The following is a 23,201-nucleotide window of genomic DNA, read 5'->3' as shown; positions in this document are numbered from 1 at the left end:
GCTAAAACAGCGAAAAAAAGGGAACGCAAATGGCGGCCGCCGTAGCCACCGCCATTTGTGTACGCTGTTATTAATTTTTTTAGCTTGCCGTGATAGGCTACGTAAATACTTACGTAGTGTATCACGGCCTCTGCAGGGATGCAAATGGCGTCCCTGCGTTAGCCATGATAGGCTATGTAATTATTTACATAGCCTATCACAGCTATGATGAGGAAGAGAATGGCGGCTGCAGCGCGGCCGCCATTCGCAAGTCAGAGCAGACAGCAGCAGGTAAGTGCTCCGTTTCGCGTGCCTTTCATGGGAGGGGGGCCTTCGTTCCGCCATGGATTTCGGCCTCACCGAGTTCCGTGGCGGAATTCTCTGACATCCCTAATTTCATGTACAGAAGCCGACTGTACTGGACTAGCCACTTGAATCTTACTTCAGCACTGGCAGTCAATAGCGTCCTGAGGGAGCTAGCTCAGGGGACAGACGCTGAGTAGCAAATGGAGCTCTGTCCTCCAACACCTCACTGTGATTCCTGGCCCGCAGCATCTGTTGCCTGAGCGAGCACTTCACTCTGCCTTATGAAGATCATGGATGAGGGAGCTCTTATTATGCACCAATCTGGCATTTGATTTCAGGCATCTCTGCACCAGCCTAAAATCCTGCATTTAAAATAGGAGTGCACGAAAGCCACTTACCTGGTCTCGCAGCTTTTCGCGGTGGGGGGGAGGCGCTTCGCTGCTCTCCTCCCGAAGTTCAGGCCGGCGGGGGGAGGCTTCCCGCCTCGCCCGGCCGAAATTCAGGCCGGGGAGGAGGCGCCTCGCCTCGTCCGGCCGCGAAATTAAAAGTTTAAAAAACAAAACAAAATGCCCCCGTGATAGGCTACGTGATGATTAACGTAGCCTATCACGGCTAGATCTGCAAAGTCAGCCGCGATGGGCTACGTCAATCGTCACGTAGCCTATCACGGCTGACTTAAAAAAAAAAAAAAAGCGCGTACGCAAATGGCGTCCCACATAGGGAGCCGCCATTCGCGTTCCTTATTTGGTCGCCGTAGTCTATGTAAATCTTTACGTAGACTACAGCGACCAAATAAGGAACGTGAATGGCGGCTCCCTATGGGGGCTGCCATTAGCCGTATGCGCTGTTTTTGTTTTTTTTTAAAGTCACCCGTGATAGGCTACGTGACGATTTACGTAGCCTATCACGGCTGACTTTGCAAATCTAGCTGTGATAGGCTACGTGAATCATCACATAGCCTATCACGGGGGCGTTTTTTTTTTTTTTAGTTTTATTTCTTTCTTTCTTTATTTATTGCATTTATACCCTGCCTTTTTTCCTCTTGCAAGGAACCCAAGGCGGCTGACATTATCCTCCTCCTCCCCATTTTATCCTCACAACAACAACCCTGATTTTATTGGAATGGCGGCGGCAGCAGCCGGTCGAAAGATCGGCTGCCGCCCCCGCCCCGACGAAGACCCGACGAACCGCCGCCAGGACCCGCCGCCAGGAGGGACATTCGGGAAAGGTAAGTCCTGTCCCGGGGGGGGTGCGGGGTGCGGGGGGGTGCGGAGAATTTCTCCCTGAAACTTCTTCGGGGGGCCGAACACGTTGGTGCTCAGCCCCCCCAAAGTTTTGGGGAGAAATTCTCCGCCAACCCTAATTTAAAACAGGGATTTCTGCTTCCATTTTAAATGCAGGATCACCGCTGACTCCCTTTACATGCGCTTCCTTCCCCTTGCCCCTTCTCCCTGTATCCAAGTCTTCCATTATCTGGCATTGATCCCATGCCTCTTCTTGCTGCTTTAACCCTTTTGATGGAGGAAACTGAAGCGGAACACAATGGGGTAATTTGATAGCTCATTATCTGCGATCTATTTAAAAACAGAACAAAGTGCATTTAGTGCAGCAGGGTCACGGCAGGGTCACAGCGTCATGTGAAGAGCCCGCAAACTTTCATGAAGGATCAATCTCAATCTCAGGATAAAAGCCCAGTGTGAAGGAGCCCGAAGAGTTGCATCTGAAGACTCAAGGGCAGGCTGATAGAGCAACCATCAAACCGCCAGGTGGGAGGAAAGCTGGAGCATGGTACAGCCATTAACTATCTGGTCCATTTTCCCCTTACCTGGCCCTCCTCTCAAAGCCATACCTCCCCCTACCCATCACCACAATAATTGCTTCCCCCAGGTGCCCCCACTTGGCCTCATCCTCTTTCCCAGGCACATGATCAAGCCCTGAGAAGAAAGCAAGTCCCCTGCCAAATGCTCTGATTGGACAGGTGTTAGTGGGTGGCCCTTGCCCTTGCATCCCTTGCAAAGGGGGGACTCCTCCTTTGGTGTCACCCCTTTGGTGGAATGTCACAATATACAATCCGTCATTCAGATATCACTGAAGAGATGAAATCAATGTATTGGCATCCTATAACTGCTATGTTGCCAAGGAATCAGACTTTCTCCTGACATTTTGACTGTTTCCCCAATACAGTATTTCAAAAGGTTTCTATTTGACCCGTGAAGGTGATCTAATATAGGATTGATCACCAAAGGCGGAATGGGTTGCAAGTGTACACTGGCTTTCCTCTACTGGCAGGACGTGGAGGATCATTTGCCACCCTCTGTTCAGCAGGCATGGAACCTCCAGAATGTGCTAATGTCTACACTCACTGCCAAGTTTCTAATCTAATCAAGTCACATGGCACATCTATTGATTGGCTACTTATAGCTCTGAGAGGGAGAGAATACCATGTGGGAAGCACTGTGAAACCTACTGAGAGAACAATCCCATGAATGCCTTAGCATCCATGAAGAGGAGGAGCCCATACCTCTAAACGTGTATATGAAACCTTTTATGCACATTGTACATTTTTGCACCCAACTCCCTAAGGAGGAGATAATCCCACTGTAGCCAATTCAAGGAAAGTAACCCTCTCACAAACCTCTCTTCTCCTTTTAAAGACAACTGTCTTTCTCTTCCCAGGACCATTCCCCCTCTTTGGTAAGGTCCTTCACACCCAAGTGCCTAGCACACCAGAGCTCTTTCTCAGTCTCTCAGCATTCCTGAGCCACACTTCTCCCCCCCATTCCCTTATTTCCTTGAGTCTTCCCCTTTCTTCTCCAAGTTCATGGGTTCCAGGTTGCTTTCTGCCTTGCGTTCTGAGATCATCACCCCCTTCTCCTGCATTCAGCCAGTTGAAGAGGGCCTCGGTCACATTGGGAAGAGTATTCCTCAAGCACACCGTCTGCACTAAATTTCTCCAAGCATTCATCTTCCAGAAAGTTTATTCCTTTAACATGGCAAAATCGATTGTAGATGTATTTAGAGACACATGTAGGGATGTCAGAGAATTTCACAACGAATCTCGGGGAGGCCGAATGCCAGCGCATTCGGGCCCCCGAAATCGGTGGCGGAACGGTCTGCCCCCCCCGCCCCCCCGGGATGGGACTTACCTTGGGAGGATCTTCCTGGCGGTGGCGGCGGCTCTGGCGGCGGCGCGGTGGCGGCGCAGCGGCGGTGGCTGCGGCGGCCGGTCTTCTGACCAGCTGCCGCCGCCGCCATTTCCAGTTAAAAAAAAAAAAATGTGATCGGCTACGTAAAGATTTACGTATCCTATCACGGCTAGATTTTTAAAAAACACTGTGATAGGCTATGTAAATGTTTACGTAGCCTATCACGACTGATTTAAAAGAAAAAGAAAAAAACGTGCGTATGCAAATGGCGGCGCCCATGAGTGCCGCCATTTGCGTTCCTTATTTTGGCATGTCTTAGTCTACGTAAACATTTACGTAGACTAAGACGACAAAAATAAGGGGAACGCAAATAGCGTAGCGTCTATGCTATTTGCGTTCCCCTTATTTTCGCCGTCTTAGTCTACGTAAATGTTTACATAGACTAAGATGTGCCAAAATAAGGAATGCAAATGGCGGCGCCCATGGGCGCCGCCATTTGCGTATGCACATTTTTTTCTTTCTTTTAAATCAGCCGTGATAGGCTACGTAAACATTTACGTAGCCTATCATGGCTGACTGCAGGACGCAAACGGCGGCAGCTACGGCCGCCGCCATTTGCATCCCTCCTAGCTAGCGGCCAGATGTCCGGCCGCTGGCGGAGCCGGCCGGCGGCTCCGCAGAATCCCTGCGGAGCAGAGCTGGCCGGCCAGGATTTCAGGAGGAGGGACGGAGTGCCTCCCCCCCCCACGAATGTCACCCTTCGAAAAGGTAAGTGACTTTCGTACATCCCTAGACCCATGCCCTGAGCAAGCATGGTAAGAGCAACACTGCGACACTGGCAAAGAAATGTCTGGACTGGATGTAAAAACTGCTGTACCAGTGCAAAGTCACAACTGTGGCAGAGCATTAGGATATATCCATGCTGGGCAGGGCTTAATGCTACTGCACAACTGATAGGCGCCTTCAAATGCTGACCCACAAAGCTGTTCTCTGTATAGAAATGGGTGGAGAAAAGATATTGTAGGGGCTGGTCAGAAGACGACTGCCATAATGCCTGAGAGCAACCTGATACATTGTAGTACACAGATGTAATGGGATTATAACTGACAGGCAGCAGGACCGATTTGCCACAGTTACATCACACAGGACGCATCTGTGCTGCTAGCTGATAGCATTCAGTGATCATAATCCTGTATTAAAATCCTATACCATCCCTCTCTCTTTCTCTCTCTCCCCAGCACTTTTACAGCCCCTTTGAACTGAGGCATTTTCATCCTTTGTTTCAAGCATAAGAGCTAGAACCTTATCTTTAAAAAGGCGTTCAAGACGCAAGTATCATGCATTTTTAGGACACAATAAATTAACACTCAGGGGAAAGAACTATATAGAAAGGATATGAAAGAAAGCTAGACAGCTCACACAGCTGATACAGGAATGACAGGGAGAAGGGTTAGCAATTCAAAGGAATAGAATCAGTGCCATTGTCCTTTGCCCCAAGTGTGGATTATAATTTATATCGATTTGTAGTAGATATCCAAAATGCTAGATCAGGAAAAGTTGGATTTTAGCAGTTAACTACAGGTTACTGCAGATTTGAATCGGGGCTGTGAAGCTCTCTAAAATACTATATAAATTCTATATTATTATTATTATTATTATTATTATTACATGTATCCTCAATTATGTCTGTTCAGTGTTCATTAAAATGATTCACTGATAACAGACAGAGGCTCTCTGCTCTAAAAACAAATGCACATATGCATAGGAGACCAAATGGCATATTCTGTGTCCATTGCATTTTGGCACATTTACACAGGGATATCATGCAATACAGAAATCATTAACAAGACATAATAATAAATAACGTGGGAATCTATGGGTCTACATTTGTGCTACTTGTTTTCTATCTGCTCAATGTAAGCTTGCTGTATTACTAATAACTACTATTTCATGATGCTTTAATTATGACAAAGGCTCAGATTTTCAAGTTGTTAAGTGTAGGCAGTACCTTCAAATGGGAAATTTGCACAGCAATACTATCAGACTGAAGGTCTTTGGAGAACAGACTAACATAGTTAACAAGCCATTGCTCCTATTAATAGGACAGGTTCCCTTTTGCAATGTCAACTGTAATATTAATCCTTGTTTCAAATCACAGGATCTCAAATATCAGCTGCCACTACTCAGACGGGTCTCTTTCAGTTTATATCAGAGAACCCAATGGAGTCTTTTGAAGAACCTGGTCACATTCGTAGGGAGAACTTATTAGAAGTTCCTACTTTAAACGATTCTCTCTCAGAAGATGAAGATGTTAAAGCTACACACCAGCATCGATTCTCCCCCAGCCCCCGAAGGCGGAATTCAGATTCTTCTGAAGAAATGGAGCCAGAAGCCCCATCAACCATTGCAAGAAAAGTTTCATTTGCTGATGCATTTGGTTTTGATCTGGTATCTGTTAAGGAGTTTGATACCTGGGATGTGCCAATTACATTACCAAATGATGATTTAGAAGATGAAGTTGTGCCTGTGGAGGAATTCTATTTGGCTCCACTGTTTACACCACCCACCACACAAGAAGAGCTTTTGCAAAAAGTGCATGCACAGAAAGTATGGCTTGAATCCATCGAGTTTCTACCGGGAATAACATGTATGAAGGGCATCATTCGTGTCCTGAATGTATCCTTTGAAAAGTTGGTCTACGTTCGGATGTCTCTGGACAACTGGGTGACTTATTATGACATCTTGGGAGAGTATGTACCTAATTCTTGTGATGGTGAAACTGACCAGTTCTTGTTCAAGATTTCATTGGTTCCTCCTTACCAGAGAGATGGTGCGAGGGTTGAATTTTGTATACGTTATGAGACATCGGTGGGAATATTTTGGGCAAACAACGACAACCGTAATTATATTTTGATCTGCCACAAAAAGGAAATTGCACCATCACTGTCAGGGGATAATCAGCCCCAGGAAGAAATTACAGATAAAAATATCAAAGGCTGTTTAAAGGCAGCAGCAAGCAGGTGAGGCTGTGTCTATTGCTTACCTCTGCCTGCCTGCCTACCTGCCTGCCTGCCTGCCTGCCTGCCTGCCTGCCTGTCTGTCTGTCTGTCTATAAAACAAAGCTTCTTTCAGTTATAATTTCCAAAGAGAAGTTTCCTATCTCCCCAAAGGAGAAGATACTTTTAATAACTTTTCAATATCTGTCATTGTGGTTAATTTTGCTTCCCAGACTATGCTGTCACTGGTGGCTTTACCATTAAAAGGACTTTCTTGCTTCTGTTCCAGTTTAAATAAAATGTATTTAATTACAGTGTATTATTCGGAGAAGTTAGCTTTTGAGGCAATGTAATTAGTCTAAAGGGGTGGATGGAAGGTAGATCTCCAGATGTTTTGGACTTCCACTCCCAGAAGTCCCTGCCAGCATGGCCAATGGTCAGGAATGCTGGGAGTTGAAGTCCAAGACATCTAGAGACCTACTTTCTGCCAACCCCTGGTCTAGTGTAGAATATTACCAAGTTGACTATTACCAAAAGGGCATGAAAGCCATACAGGTATGTGTCTGCCACTGAATCAGTTCACTAATAGCCCTGTGCAGAAGTTCAAAAGTCTAAGCATGGAGAAACCACAGGTCTATTTCCATGAGTGATTTACTCTGAACTGGCTGTGTATTAGGGTTACCTGACATTGTGGCCATCCAGCAGCCACCCTGGAGCTTATTGTGGAAAACCTGGATTTTCTGAGACTGCTTAAAGTCCAATTCTTTTCCTTGTCAGGTTCTCCCCAGTATAGCTGCTGTGTGCCCCTGCCCCGACATTGACCTCAGGTATGCTAGCCCTGCCCAAGGGTGTGCCTTTCATCGTGACCCTGCTCAAGGGGTGTTTCCTGTGTGTTTCCCATCCCTGCTAAAACCAATTTGTGTCTACTCAGAAGTAACTCCTCTTGTGGTCAATGAGGCTTGCCCTCTGAATGCCCACAGAACTTATAGAGATGCCCCTCAATTGACATGGCACAGTTTAAAGTCCAATTCCCTAAGTGTGGTAAAGCGTGATCTCGAAACTCTGATTCTCCTTTGTTTAGTTTATTGCCTTAGGAAGAAACCACTTTGACTCTTTGTTATAGAGATCCTGCAGGTTAAAATGGGGGCTGGTTTCCGTCTTTGTGTTCTCCCACCCCTTTCCCAGCACAAGCAGATGTGTGTCTACTCAGAAGCAACTCCCATTGTGCTCAATAAGGCTTGCTTCTGAAATGCAGGTGCATCTGGACATCCAGGGGAAAGGAGAAAGGAGGGGAGAGGGGGGAAGCCTCTCTTATTGGTTGAGCAGCCCCTGCCAGTCTGATGACATTCACACCAGCCCCTCCCCCCCCAGAAATATGTTATATGAAGCAATTTTTACTGCTGCAGAGAACCTGCTCATGGAGCCCTGCATGGACCAAAGTGCAGCAAAGCTGATTTCTTTTTTAAAAAAATATCCGGTACTCCTCCGTTAGCTTCTCCTTCCATTGTCATGGAAACATGGCCCACGTGTGCCAGGTCACTTCCTCCTCCCTTGACCTTCCCATATGGGAAGCACTGAAGGAAGATTGTAACTGTGTTCAGTTGAATGCAGCTACAGTTCTCCCCACAACTGGGGACCCTAATTGTGCAGAGTTCCCGAGAATTATAATCACATTCAGTAGAACATGGCTACGATATCACTTTCCCGCTCAATGCAGAAAAGTTGGTGGGTGGAGGGGTGGGGCCATGGTGCATGAATGTTTGCAAAGGGCTAATGGCTGCTTAAAATGTGGAACCTGTTTAGATTTTAATCTCAGTCTCACACAATTTCATTTCATTTTAGACCTTTGGCTATAAACCCTGCATTGTTAATTGTCCTGAGGATATAAATGTGTTCTGATTATAGGTCAGAAACACCTGAAATTTAGGATTTTTACATATTTCAGCAGCAAAGAAAATTCATGATATAAATAACTTGATACAAGTTTCGTTTGCTCCAAGAAAGGCAAGAACCGAGGATATATATTTTTTAATCACCATATGGATCATGTTCATTCCTACTCATTACTGGTTGATGTTTTGATGGGAAGTCTAGAAAATACATTAATACAGATGAAATAGAGTCCCCAGTAGTATAAATATCTCCATACCTCAACGAAGTCAGTAGCATTTTTGCACTGTTGTAAAGCCAGGTGCCATCTTCCTCATGTACTAGAACCTACTTTGTTTAAATCATAGAGGCTTTGCAATAAAACAACATAAAATAATATACAGACCTGCTTTCTCAGTTGCACCATTGGTAGGCCTTGGTCCCACCAGCCTTCTGGGATGTGTAGAAGTAGTCGTGTGGTTCTTGGGATCCCAGCCCAAATCTCCAAGGGGATAACGCCGATGCTGCCTTTTGTCATCTGTTAGACCTCTGTGTTGCATCCTGATCAGTGCTGGCATCCTGAGCAGGGCTGCCATCAAGGTTAGGCATGGTTGGGCACCTGCCAAGGGCCCACAGCCCAGCTGGGTCCCACTGACAAGTGCCCCCTGGAATTCCTCCTCCTCACCATTGCAACCTGCCTGTTCACCTGCCTCTCGCTCTGGCCCAGACAGTGCTGGTGGTGAGAAGCAGGAGCAGTAGATGCCACGGCCTACTTGCTCACTGGCTCTCTGCCTGTCAAGCAAGTGAGCGGGAGCAATGATGAGAAGCGGAAGAGGAGCAAGAGCAGCTGAGGACAACAGCGGTGAGGGAGCAGACCCACTGAAGGAAGGGGCCCGTTGAGGGACCTCAAACACCTGTAGCCGGCATTGATCATAAGGGTCTTGCACACGCTGAACTGAACTCAGGAAATGGCACCTGCTGAGCTCCCCATACACATGGGCATGATTCGAAGGCCAAATAGAAGCCTGGAAATTGGCATCCCAAGTGAAGAACTCCTTAAGGCTCAAACTAGACAGGATAGCAGCAGACATTTTTTGCACATGTCTGCGCCACTCCCTTGAAAAGCAAGTGTTGGGGTGCAGTGGGCGGGTCCAACCTAACAGTAAAAGAAGCACACAAGACAGGAATGCTGAAATCAGCCTGGCATTTTTCTCTGTTTGTGGCTCACATCTGGCGTCAGAGTTGGGAAGGGGGGGGGGGAATGCTTGCAGCACCTCTCCCAAATTCTGCTCTGCAATATTAAAGCAATTTAACTCCTTGCTGCCAGAAGACACTAACTGCTTGTGGACCAGGAACATGGTAGCAATCAGTACAGTTAAGACCAATGGGGCTTGTCGTCAAGAATCGTGTTTCAGACTGAGGTGCCTCTCTGTCAGCTGACATGAGCCTTCTGTCCTCAGTAAGTGAAATGGTTTTTCCTGGATGTAGGACATCTGGGTTCATTTCCTTCTTTGGCCATGAAGTGAGATGGTGTTGTGCAAGTCTCTCTCTCTCCCCCCCCCTTAATGTTTCTTACATTATTGTTGTGAACATAGACAAAACAATATTGCATTGTGTTCTGGAAAAATCCCCCCAAACAATAACATTCAAAAATACTACTATTACTCCTACTACTACTACTAGCATCCACTCACAGTGCACCATCCCATACCCTGGCTATGCATCCCTGAAGAGCCAGCTTGTCACAGCTGTTTCCAATGGCATCCAGAAGTGACATCAGCCATGGATGCTGGCAGACTGTTTGCTGAGCAGAACCTGGGGACTGAGCTGGGGAGTTAGCAGTTGGGGAGTCAGTGCTCCCCTGTGCCTTCAAACGTGGCTTAGACTTTGCCAAGGAAGGGAGGAGGAGGAGGAGGGGCGGGCAGGAATGACTGTAGGCTACTGCAACCTCTATAGGTCATAGGGGTGTCGATGCCTCAGGTCTCAAAGGAGTCCAAGGAGGGGTGGCAGCAGCAACATCTTGAGCAGTCCAGAGGTATCAGAGGCTGGGAAGGGGTCCTGCTCAGCTGCCACCCCACACGATAGCAGCCTGGGACATTGCCTGCAACTGCCCTAGAGTTGAATCCACTTAGTCTAAGTATGTAAGTTTAAGTAAGTTTAAGTCCCACTAAAATCAATATGATTTAAGTTAGTCATGACTAATTTAGGTCCCACTGATTACAATGGGTTTAAGTATGGCCAAATCTGGATCCAGCCCCTGGAGTGGGAAGATGCTTACCTATTTTACCTATCAGGACTACTCATTTGTACTCTGTACGTAATAAAATGTACAGCTGTACCTTTGCTGGGTTTGTCACATCATATGGGGCCCAATGGAAGCAGAGGAGCAGCCCCAGATCACAGCTATGTATTATCAGTTACCCTATAGCATGATTTTGCAATATTCTCTCTTTCAAAGAAAGGGGTATGCAGCTATTTTCTTAATTGTTGCTGTTTCAGATCGTCAGCTATCAGTTATTTCATTATTTGAGGTCCAAGTTGGTACATCTGCAATGTTTGTGCAGCAGGTGGGGAGAGATTTAGCAGAGAGAAAGGAGGACATTTGTGGTGTAGAGTGAGATCCTTTCCATCATGGGTTTAAGCAGGTATATGAGGAACAAATACTTTAAGTTTGTGCACCTCTAACACAAGGGGCCACAGTCTGATAGCTTATACATGTAAGAGTGGCTGTTGCCTTTTGCAGTTCTCTGTGTGGAGAATTCTATATCAGAATCTGGACACTGATGTAGGATGATGATTGCTTTCATTGAAAAAAAAACACAAATCTGTTTCAAGTCCATGTGGTTGTGTAGATGTTTAGAAATGTGAAGGCAGGGTCTGCAAAAGCCTTGGTTCCAATCCATACACTCGGCAAAGTTGCAGGGTACAGTCATCACAGGATTATATCATGTCAGAATGCATGTGGACCTTCACATATCTGAGTTTACATCGTCGTCATCATCATCATCGTCATCGTTATCATCATTGTCACCACCATCATCATCATTATCCCATTGCACTAGATGCTGTATAATAAAGGAAAATAGCACAGCCTTGCCCATAGTTTATATCTAAATACATATATAAACCAAATATTAAAATTTGCCTGCATATGTACATTGCAGAAGGAATATTTTAGCCCCGGCTTTTCTGTGGCACACTTGTTTTACGCATACAGGGAGACTGACAGTGCAATACTATGCATCTTTATTGAAAAGCAAGTCCCATTTAGTTCAATGGAGCTTATTCCCAGGAAAATGGGTATAGGATTGCAGCCTTAAGACCTTCAAGTGTACTTTGCCAAAGCCTTAATCTGACAAGGCGAACAGCTGCTGATCAGCTTTCTGAGAAAATATGTGTTGCCTTGCATTTCCCTTTACATTATTGTTCTTTATCAATTAACAACTTGATTAGTCAAAAGAAAAACATGAGTCAAAAAGGTCTGCTTCTTTGCATCATAGCAAGACAGTTGCTAGCTACAAGCCCTAAACTGAAAGATCGCCCTGCAGTCCATCTGTGGATTTGTCCAAAGCCTTTTGCTATTATTAGCAAGTGATGATGCCCATGGTCTTTGCCAGCAGAGCAGCTGTTCCCTGCTACTGTGAGGGTGGGCTTTGCATTTGCAGGGGGACAACTGAAAAAACAACACTTGTGCTGCTGTCAGGTCCTCTTTAATAATATCCTTTACACCAAACCAATAGCTACTGCTAAGAGCGTTTCTGTGGGAACCTGGGGAATCTTGAAAGTTTGAGTACTTTTACCAGCAAAACTGTAAAAATATGTTATCTTTTCTGAGTTGTTTGAAGCCAATACAAAAACAATACCCCACGAGACACCTATAGGCAAAGCACTGGCTGATTAGCTCAGCGTCAAGATGCTGTTCAGCCAACCATCCCATGGATTATTTCACCCTTCCACATTTATCCAGCTGCTCCAGCCCTCTGGTCTGTTTTCTTGCTTCCATCCTGTCCCTAGGTTTTAAGTGACATTTACCGAGCAATCCTGGGTGGGGTGGATGGTCTTCCACTTCCAAAGCCCCAACAGCTCACTGTGGCCAGGGCAGGAGGTATGTGTTTGTGGGGGCTTTCTCCCCCCCTTTTAAACCAATGGATATTATTCCTCCCATTGAAAACAATGGAAGGGAAAATTACTACACCAGCCTCAGGCTGGGTTAATTCCTGGGCCTGAACTGGGGTCATGTTGGGGGAATGAGGGGATTTGGGTGCAGTGGATCCAAGGCTGCCCCCCCTTCCAGCACACACCTGGAATGCCCCATGTAGGTTTTTAATGATAGCAGGAACACTGTAGGTGGTACTCCAATGTCAGCAGAGCTTTTCACCAGTGTTCCAGGGGCTTCTTCTTGGGTGCATGTGCCATCGCACCAGCAGAGCTCCTCTCCACCAGCAGAGGGGCCCTTCTGCCCCATCCTAACTTGCCCCATCCATCCATCCATCCATCCATTGAGTTAGGATTGCTCTGCCCATCTCATCTAAACTGATTTGCACTGATGGTCAATTGCCACCAGCATCTCTGTGTACAGTTAACATTTTTGTGTACATTTTCTTAACATTACCGCATCTCAGCTAATGATTGGGGCGGTGGTGGTGGTGAGGATTGGAGAGGTTAACAAGCAGGTAATAACATTCTTAGCCCAATAAGCTGATAAAATACTAAGGCTTTTCTGTAAATAACATGACTGTGGAAAAGAAAAGACACAGAGCAACAGCATGGTTCACTGTGGCATCTCACTTCATCAGCTGTGTATCTTCCTGCTTTAAAAAAAAACTTGTGGGCTCTTTCAGTGTTGCTCCACATGGCTAATAGTGCACTCCTACTCATGAGTACTGCATTCAGTGGGACTTACTTCCTAGTTAGTTTAGGATTGCACTGTACTGCCCAATAATATGCACGTTTAGTTCAAGTAAGTGTGCATAGGGTTGCCACTTTAGGAATTTATTTGGACTCACTGCTAACTAAGCATGCATAGGATCTGAATGTAAGCATAGCATGCAAACCCAAGACCAAATAAATTCAGATATATAAGACAAAATGTTCTGAAGACACAGGTATCAAATCTAATATTTTTTTGCATCAGCTGGAACTTGAAAAGGAAAAGCTTTGGTACAGGGAGTAATGCAGTAATGCAGCATGATACCTGGTCATACAATTGTTGAGAAAAAATTACTCCATGTCTTTAAAAATCCTGCTCATATACTGCCTGCACCTAGAAAGGGAAGGGTTTCTTGTTTTTTTTCTTCTTGACCATCATTCATAGAGAACAGTGTCAGAAGCAATGGACAACAGCAAGACACAGGACATTTCTCTTTCCACAAAACGTTAGGCTTAGAGCTTCACTTAGCTGTGTAATCAGAAGGTAAAATGTGCATTTGGCCACAATGCTCCTTTGCATTACAAAGGTCATTCCTCCACTTTCTCATCCATACCAGAACAATGATCAGACACTGAAATAAACAGCAAGAGAGAAGTTCAAAGGCAAATTTAAATATGTGTGTGTGGCATGTGGGGTGTGGGTAGAGTGCCCAAGAGTGGGCTTGTTGATGCCATCTGAAAGGCTGGCTCTGTTAGCATTCAATGATGTGTAATTGGCTCCAGTTAGGAGGGTGGAATCCTCACGGCAATGGGTTTAGTTCACTCTCCACTTTGTTGAGCTTTTTTACTGGAGTCGAATGTGCTCTGTCTGGAGACACACAGGGCTTGAAAATCCAGATTATCCCAAAGATAGCCTGGGGCTCTGGGCAGGTCACATGGCAGTTTACTGCGAATTGTTGGGGTAGCTACTGGGTGACGTCTCATCCACATCATCATTTAGAGAGCCTGGTCCCTACCTCCCACTCCCTCCCACTCTCACCTTGTTCCACCCTTTCTGCTTTCTCTGGCCAGTGTGTGTGTTAGATCCTGCCTCCCCAACCTATGCCCAACTCCCATCATCATCATCATCATCATCATCATCATCATCATCATCATCATTATTATTATTATTTTCCTTCTAAAATCACAATAGCAACAGGAATAAATGTGCAGAACCTTGTTTTCATTTAACTTGGGGTGGTGGAACCATTGGGTGGAGTGGTTCCTTCCTGGGGGGCTTTGCTCTGCCTCTGTAGTTGTGTTTGTGCCTTTCAAAGAACTTTAGAAGGTGTGCCTAAAGCACGGTTTTGCTTAGCCGCAACTGCGATTAGCACTATTCAGTGTTCTGCTGATGGTGTGGTGTGATTTTGCTGTAGTACTATAGCAAGCATATGTATTGCACTATTCAAATAACTTTTAAATGTGCAATTGCAGAGTCCTGCAGTAACTACTCCGGAACTGTGATTTGGCTGAGTATATGTATTCCTCAAGGTGCTTTTACCAGTGTAAGCCTTAGCCCCGGCTGAAACCGTCTGTACTAGCTTGCCCAATAAATAAGCTTTAGCCTGCTCCTGCAGTAACAACTTTAAATGTCCAAGATCAATACACTATGCAGTCCACAGGCAGCTGTGGTTGGTGAACCTGGAGCGGTTACTTCGGGTTCATGATGTAGCACTAATGTGCTATTTCAACATTGTGCTTTTATGCCTTAGTTTTTTTAAAAGTTAGAGGCTGCCTGGCAGAGCACACCTATATTTTGTGGGGATGGAGTTTAGTGGTAGGCAAGGTGAGGTAAAGTGGCTCAGAACTCCTGAAATGCCAGCTGCAAAATGGCGGAAACACTGGGGAAACATGGACAGGGAAACACTGGGGTCAGTGAAGTGATGGCCAGGTGAAAGACACACCCCTGGGCAGGGCTATCATGCCAAAGTAAATGCGGAGGGTTGGTGCACACCGTGACAAAAGAGCAGACAAGCTGAATTAAGGAAAATACTTAGACTAAAAGTCTTCTCAGAAAAACCAGTTTTTTAGAGCAAAACTCCAGGATGATGTCATGTGCCCCAAATGACCTCAAATGCAGCACCCTCGCTGTGGGGATAATCCCCAGGCCAGAGCTTTATCAGACCAGCACAACCGTACACAACCAATAATGCTCTTCATTTACCAAGCTGCCAGTTTTGCAGCCAGCCACACCCCAGTGATATTATTTATTCTTTCTTACTTAAACAGTAATACATAGCAGGGACTTGCTGTGATGAATTTGCAAAATACTTTGCTGATAAAATTGCCTGCATCCACTCTGACTTGTACTCCCGGTTGAGAGTGGGCCTTGGGGTGGTGACTGAGGCAGCCATTTGTTCAGTTTTGATGGATGAGTTTGATAGTGTTCAACCTGAGGAGGTGGCCAAGTTGCTTGCAGAGACCAACCACTTGTTTGTGAGACTCATTTCCATCCTGGCTGATCAAAGCAGCCAAAGGGGAATTGGCTAATTGGGTGGTAGAGATTGTAAATACTTCTTTGAAGGAAGGTTATGTTCCATCTCCTCTAAAAATAAAGCTGTTGTAAGATCACTGTTGAAGGAACCATCATTGGATCACACCACCCTAGATAATTATTGGTCATTTTTCCCCCAATCTTCCTTTATTAATAAGGTCCAAGAATAGATAGTGGCAAAGTAATTCTAGGCTTTTTTTGGATGAAGCTGATTATCTGGATCCTTTCCAGTCTAGTGCAGGCCCAGTTTGGGGACAGAAACATCCTGGTGGATGACCTATGTCAAGAACTGGACAGGGAGAATACATATCTGTTGCTTTGATACCATATACCATGGTACATTAGGCTAATATGAGACTTGGGGCACCACCATATTTCAGTGGTTCTGGTCCTATCTGGTTGAATGTTCCTAGAAGGTGGTAATAGAATCATAGAAGCATAGAATAGTAGGGTTGGAAGGGGCCTACAAGGCCATCGAGTCCAACCCCCTGCTCAATGCAGGAATCCAAGTCAGAGCATCCCTGGCAGATGGCTGTCCAGCCTTGTTTTGAATGCCTCCAGTGTGGGAGAGCCCACCACCTCCCTAGGTAATTGGTTCCATTGTCCTATTGCTCTAACAGTCAGGAAGCTTTTCCTGCTGTTCAGCCAGAATCTGGCTTCCTGTAACTTGAGCCCATTATTCCGTGTCCTGCACTCTGTGATGATCAAGAAGAGATCCTGGCCTTCCTTTCTGTGGCAACCTTGCAAGTACTTGAAGATCGCTATCATATCTCCCCTCAGTCTCCTCTTCTCAAGGCTCAACATGCCCAGTTCTTTCAGTCTCTCTTCATAGGGCTTTGTTTCCAGTCCCCTGATCATCAGTGGTTAGATGGCTGCTTTGGCCAGGAGTGCCTTTGCTTAGCTTTGGCTGGTGTGGTACCTGTGCCCTTCCTGGAAAAGGTGAAACTGGCCTCAATGATCCATACCATAAGAATGATCACTTCATTTATACTACTGCAGTGTGCTCTACGAGGGGCTGTCCTTGAAGATTGTTTGGGATGCCACCTGGAGCAAAATGTGACAGCCAGAAATGTACAGTCTTCATGAGAAGCCCTATTCTACATTGCACCACCAAGAGAGGGTATGCTTGTGGCAACATGAGACAAGGCCTTTTCTAGAGCAACGCCCCAACTGTGAAACTCCCTCCCTTGGGAGTCTCGATGGGCTCCATCTGTGCTTAGCTTTAGGCAGCCTGTAAAAACTGTTCTCTTCTGCCAGGTTTTTGATGGTTTGAAACCAGGGGTGTTGAACTGTTGAGCATTTGGAGATTTCTCAGCTTTTGCATGGGTTTTCCCCTATTCGAAAGGTCGAAATGCCACTTCTATGGTTTAGTATTGGCAATAAGAGCTGTAATCTAAAGTATGCTGGTATTTTTGGTATTTTGGCCCCACCCCCTTTGCCTTTGGCCCCGCCTACCCCCGGAATGCAGCCCCCGAGAGTTTCTCCAAAATGGAATTCAGCCTTTAGGCTGAACCCCTCTAGAACCCCTGTTCTCTGATTTGTTTTTTGTTTTTAAATATTGTTTGTATTCGGCTTTTAACTGGTGGTTTTGATGTGTATTATTGTTTTTTTTTAATTGTATATTGCCTTGTGGTTTGAAAGGCAAAGGCAATGTTCAGTAGTTTAAATAAATAAATAAATAAACAAACAAATAAAATAGTTGAAACAAACAAACAATATGTATATAAATAACTATTGTGTTTCTTCCCCCACCCCCCAAGTAACTTTCTATGACTCATGATACAAAGGAAAATGTTTTCAGATGTGACCATGGTGTTTTCTAAGCCACCAGATACCCCCCCCCCACACACACACACACCTTTCTCTCTCTCTCCCTGGAGCAAATATACTCAATAGAATTATGATACATACAGAGCATAGTTACACTATGGAGTTCACTTTCACAATATGTTGTGTGATAGCCACCAATTTGTATGGCTTTAAAAGGAGACTGGACAAATTCATGGAGGAGAAGGCAATCCATGGCTACTAGTCCTGATGGCCACATGCTACCTCCAGTATCAGTGGCAGTATGCCTATGCACATACTGTACATGCTGGGGAACATGGGTGGGAGAGTGCTGTTGCACTTGTGTCCTGCTTGTGGGTGGGCAGCTGATTGGCCACTGTGTGAACAGAATGCTGGACTAGATGGACCCTTGGCCTGATCCAACATGGCTCTTCTTATGTTGTTAATGCATATGGGAAAGAAGCTGCACACTGCAAGTCCTTGTGGGACAAGACCTACTTGCCTTCCATTACAGATAGTGCTGAACCCTGGGCTTAGAAGTTGTTAGAGTGTTTAGAAAATGGCCAGTATCTCTGGAAATATTCAATAGAATAATCAGATCTGGGAAAATGATTAAGCAGGCTGAAGGATAGGGCCCAAGCAGAGCAAGAGCTGGAACAGAAGGAGTCTGGCTTGACAGCATGTATGCCCAGCCTTGGCAGGCTGGATTAGTCAGCCCACTGCATCATTTCCCCATTCCATTCTCAGGCTAGGAACCAGGGGTAAAGTTTGCTTTGGGTAATGGGAATTTAGCAGAGCACACATTTTAGGAGGAAATGAATTCTCGCTCAGTAGCAAATTGGTGTGTCTAACAACGCTGCCCGGAACCAATGGGTGTAAGTAAGCACGCTGCACACAATGACATGGAAGTTATGTTTTAAGGGCAAGACATGCAGGCCTGCATAGCAAGCCAGTACAAGGGATATTTGGCATCTTAAAAAAATAAAAACATTAACATGATAAAATATTTGAAAAAATCTGTAGTAGCAGTTAACGTTATGGAGATTGGGGATTGAGCTGTATGGCAAGCGTTAGGCCTGCTTTTTATACATAATAAATTACATTTGGCTTCTTTTATAATTTAATAGTGAGGGAAATGACATAAATTAGATTCAAAAACTAGCTGGCTCATAGTATTATTGATATGTAAGAAATAATTACATATATTTATTATTGTTTGAAACACTGGAGCTTTTGGGGTAAGAAACAATATGAAAAGATCATTTTAAAAAATTTGCTTACTTCGACTTTGTTGGCTGTAATTTTACTTACTGTGTTGGCTGTACTCTCTTTTTATACATATAATCAGAATATAAAGGCCCACTGGAAGCCTTTTCAGATTCAATATGTTCATTGTTCAGAATTTAGCAAACACCCCAATTAATTTTTCTGCTACAGCTTGAGGGCTAGAATGATGTTCTTTTCAATGAAACCTGAGGTTCTAAGGATTGCAATCACGTGCCCAATCATCATGCTTGAAAGTCAGATTCCACAATTCACAGCATGAATGTGTGTATTTTTACAACCTCCAGCTATGACTACCAGTTAATTAGTGCATGTCTATAGTCATAGCAAAGAAATAAATACAGAGTACTGTGTGAAAGGTTGTCCTGGACCCTTTCTGACTGGAGTATAAAAATAGTTTGGAACCATATTTCCCTTGGAAATGTCAGACACATTGTGAAATGTGTAGTTTTAAAGTTGTAGCTATCTTGTGACAGGATTTCTATATTACATTCATTCACTACTATATCCATTGTGCCACACAGTTATTCTTTATATCTACTGGAATGGCTCAGAAATCTATCAGTACTGAGTGACAGCAACATATCTAACCATTAACACAGAACATAGGACGCTTCCTCATACTGAGTCAGACGACTGGTCCATCTAGTTCAGTATTATCTATACTGACTGGCGGTAGCTTTCCAGGGCCATGTTTCCATGACAACAGAAGGAGAAGCTAATGGAGGAGTGACAGATTTTTTTAAAAAAGGAATCACCTTTGCATCTTTGCTAGCAGGGCTCCACGAGCAGGTTCCCCACAGCAGTAAAAATTGCTTCACAGAACATACTTACTGGTGGGGGTGGGAGTTGAAGTAAATGCCATCCGACTGGCAGGGGCTGCTCAACCAATAAGAGAGGCATCCCCCCTCTCCCCACTTTGTCCTTTCCTCTGAAAGTCCAGATGCACCTGCATTTCAGGAGCAAGCCTCACTGAGCACTATGGGAGTTGCTTCCGAATAGACACACATCTGCTTGTGCTGGGAAAGAGGGGAGGGGGAGAACTCAAAGACGGAAACCAGCCCCCATCTTAACCTCCAGGATCTCTATAACAAAGGGTGGAAGTCGTTTCTTCCTAATGCAGTAAACCAAACAAAGGAAAATCAGAGCCTTGAGATTGTGCTTTACCACACTTAGGCAACTGGGCTTTGTGTGTGGAAAGGGAAGGGCTGTGCCCTTGATATTTTATCTTTCAATAAAAAAATACTTAATATAGACTATTATTACTGTGTTGCTCCTAGAGGCTAGTTGCAACTAGGCCTGGATGATAAATTGAACATGCACACACACATGAAAAACAAGGGCTCTGAACTGGATCCCACCCCCACCCCCCAACTGCAATTTCTAAAAAATTAAAACAAGCCTGGATGAGATGCTCATCTGTAAATTAATTGTCTAGTTCCAATCCAAATCCCAGTGAAACCAGTGGAAGAAGTTAGTTGCAGTAACTCAATAGGACACATGTCTAAATTTATCTGGACTGCAGCCTTAGTGTAGATTTTGAAACTTGTGTTACATTCCTGGAGCTCCAGGCTTAAAGTAGGGCGTAATCTGAAGGTGTGTGTGTGTGTGTGTGTAGACAGATGCAGAGAAAGAGAGAGAGAGAGAGAGAGAGAGGTTGGTGTTAAGTGGCACAACAGCAAAGCAACAAGGAGGCTCTGGATTTCTTAATAGCACGGCTACTGATCAGGGCGGAAACTGAAGTGTGTGTGAGTTTGTGTGTATTGAGAGAATCTTCCTCCCCAAACTCCTTCAGCAGCAATCATTCTGTTAAGTAAGATTGACATAGCAGGGTTTTAAATTTTTTTGATCATCTAAGGACAGATCAAGGACAGTCTGTAACTCTTCTTCACTTGACTGCCATATAGCATTGCTATTTCACCTGCCATCTCTTTACATAAGTTGCTTGGTATTCACCAGCTAGGCAGTAAGACGTTACACTACAGAAAGCAAGAACTTGTGTGTTAGCAATGGGGTCCAGACTCCAGGCCTTCCCTGGTGCTGCAAGAACAGGACTCCACTGTAGCTTGCCACACTAATATTTAATTTAAAGTTCAGCCATTGCTCTTTTCGAGGGCAAAGGGCATTTTAAGCAAACCATACCCAAATCATTTTTTGAGTCAGTATACTTTCCTAAAATTGTGAAAGGGGATCCCTGTGTTGCTGCACAAAATAAAAATAGCATTACTAAACTTTGTGACCCAGTCGCAGTCCTTGTTCTGTTCTACCAGCCTCGGTTGTCATGCTTATTTCATGACTTCACAGACTGGTTAATTCTGTGAGTTACCTGAGTGTGCCACAAAACTGAGTAATAGGTCTGTCTAGGTTTTCCTTGTCCTTGCTTGCAGATGTTTCCTATGCCCTTACATCCTCCAAGACTCTAAAGGCACAATCCTATGCAAGTTTAGTTGTGGCTGGGGCATGCTGGGACTTGTAGGACTTTTTTCTGTCTAAAGATGCATAGGACTGTGCCCTAAGAAGAGATGCAGGTACTACTTTCCTACCTCATTCCTCTGCCTTCTGCGACTAGCAGAATTCTAGTTTTTCTGCACAGCAGGCAGAAGAGAAGGTAGATGCAGGGATTGTGGAAGGGCAGAGAGGGAGGTTCGGTGCTTGCACTGAAAGATTTGAAGGTTTAGGCCCCATCTCTGATCAAGCATCTTGCAAACCTTAACAAACCTATTACTCAGTTCTGGGCAAGCAGAAAACGATAGAATTCATTTCAGGTTCCTCTCCCTGTCCCTATGATGGAGACCCCTTTTTAAGATACATTTCAATAGCCCAGTAGTCTGTATAATTTTTTTAAAAAACTGCCTCTCAAGATTCCAGGAGAACATGCCAGTTCAATCACCTTCTGGGGAACAGCATAAGTGCCCCAGGGAATTTTTCTCCCATCCATTGTCACTTCAAACCCCCAGAACTTATTATAAGACTACTTAAGGGTGTTCCCGCAAAGATGGGGACCCCTGGAGGAGTACCTCAACTAATTTCATCACCACGGAATGTGATAGCAAGAGTACAATATGTCATCTTAATTTTCTGCAGCTATGGTCCCATTTTAGGATCCGGATTTGGCTCATTGTGCCTATTCTAGAGTCAGAATGGAAAAAAAAAATGTGGCTGCTAGATATGGATGTAAAGTAATGGCTGCTTGGGTTCCCAGTGGCTGCTCCCAGGCTCTGAAACTCCTTGCTGAGAGAAGCTAGGTTGGATCTCTCTTTGTTGTCCTTCCAGGCAAAAAATATTTGTATTCAGGGCAGGCAGACCTTTGGCATGTAAACTGGTCTATTGCTGAAAGGGGTTCTTAACTAGTTGGGTGCTGTTCATTTCTTTTCACTGTTGTATTTTTAATTGATTTCTTTGTATGGTTTGATCAAAATTCTGCTCTTTATTATTATTAGCTGCCTTAAGCACCATTTTTGGTGGAAAGGTGGGAAATGAATGAATGGATGAATAATATATGCAGTGTGATTCCAGAACAGATCCTAAACAATATTCTGTGTTGGGGGTCTTCTGTCCTATGGCTATGCAATAATGAGACCTGAAAAGGTTCAGAGTGCTGATGTACATGGTACATGAGGACACCAGGGTCAATCATGCTTCAGAGTAAATCAAACACCACCATTATTAAAGGTGTGGTCCAAGTCCTTTGGCATTAATAATATATTTCCATTGGCTTCTCTGTGGCTTTGGACCAGAATACACCCATATTGAGAATTACTGTGTCAGGGAATACTATGAAAACACAGAAAGATAAAAGAAAGCACCCACCGTGTAAAAGGGATGTGATGCTGTTAGGGTAATCTGGAAGACAAGAATGAAAAGAAGCTTTGGGACAGAAATGTCAAGTCGTCTGCGACACCCCAGTCAGTCCTAACAAAAAGGTCCAGGCGAAGTACATATGTGGTGTGTGTGTGTATGTGATTCAAGATTATTCATTGCATTGATTTCATGATTTTTAAGTCGTTGCAAAACTAGACTAGGCATTCAGTAGTGGTGGTGGAAGAGGCAGTATTAAGACTCTAAGGGCGCAATCCTATGCACGTTTAGGCAGAAAAAAGTCCTGCAACACCCAGCATTCCCCAGCCAGCCAGGAGGGCATCTGGAGAGCAACAACTTGGGGAAGGCTGATCTAAGTGAATGTTTTGCTCCATCCTCTTTCCCTAAGTGATGATAGTGCAAGCACTTTTTTCAGGGTCATCAGTTTACTTTGATGAATAGAACACAGCTGACTTTTGAGGAAGTTTGTTAAAGCTCTGTTTGTTAAAATAATAAATAATTTAAACAGCTAAAAACATATTAAACCATTAAACAAGTTAATACTAATTAAAATCTAAAACAATAAAACAGTTAAAAGAGTGTGCTACTTTAGGGAATGGATTTAGCCCTTCA

At 44.6% G+C, this 23,201-nt stretch overlaps 1 protein-coding gene across 2 annotated transcripts in view; it reads left to right on the top strand.

Moving 5' to 3' along the window:
• Positions 1-5,651: 5,651 nt before the first annotated feature.
• The window catches only part of PPP1R3A (protein phosphatase 1 regulatory subunit 3A), a 37,749-nt gene continuing 20,199 nt past the window's right edge, over positions 5,652-23,201 (top strand). For both annotated transcript variants that reach the window (XM_084811819.1, XM_084811818.1), the window contains exon 1: positions 5,652-6,451. In XM_084811819.1, coding sequence (XP_084667945.1) covers positions 5,652-6,451 — 800 coding nt within the window. The remainder of the gene's footprint in view (positions 6,452-23,201) is intronic.

Source organism: Heloderma suspectum, chromosome 7 (assembly GCF_057233095.1).
Source record: "Heloderma suspectum isolate Gila_16-S chromosome 7, 16-S_ref, whole genome shotgun sequence".
Classification (NCBI taxonomy): domain Eukaryota; kingdom Metazoa; phylum Chordata; class Lepidosauria; order Squamata; family Helodermatidae; genus Heloderma; species Heloderma suspectum.
The sequence above is the reverse complement of the archived record's forward strand: the minus strand, read 5'-3'. Positions and strand labels throughout refer to the sequence as shown.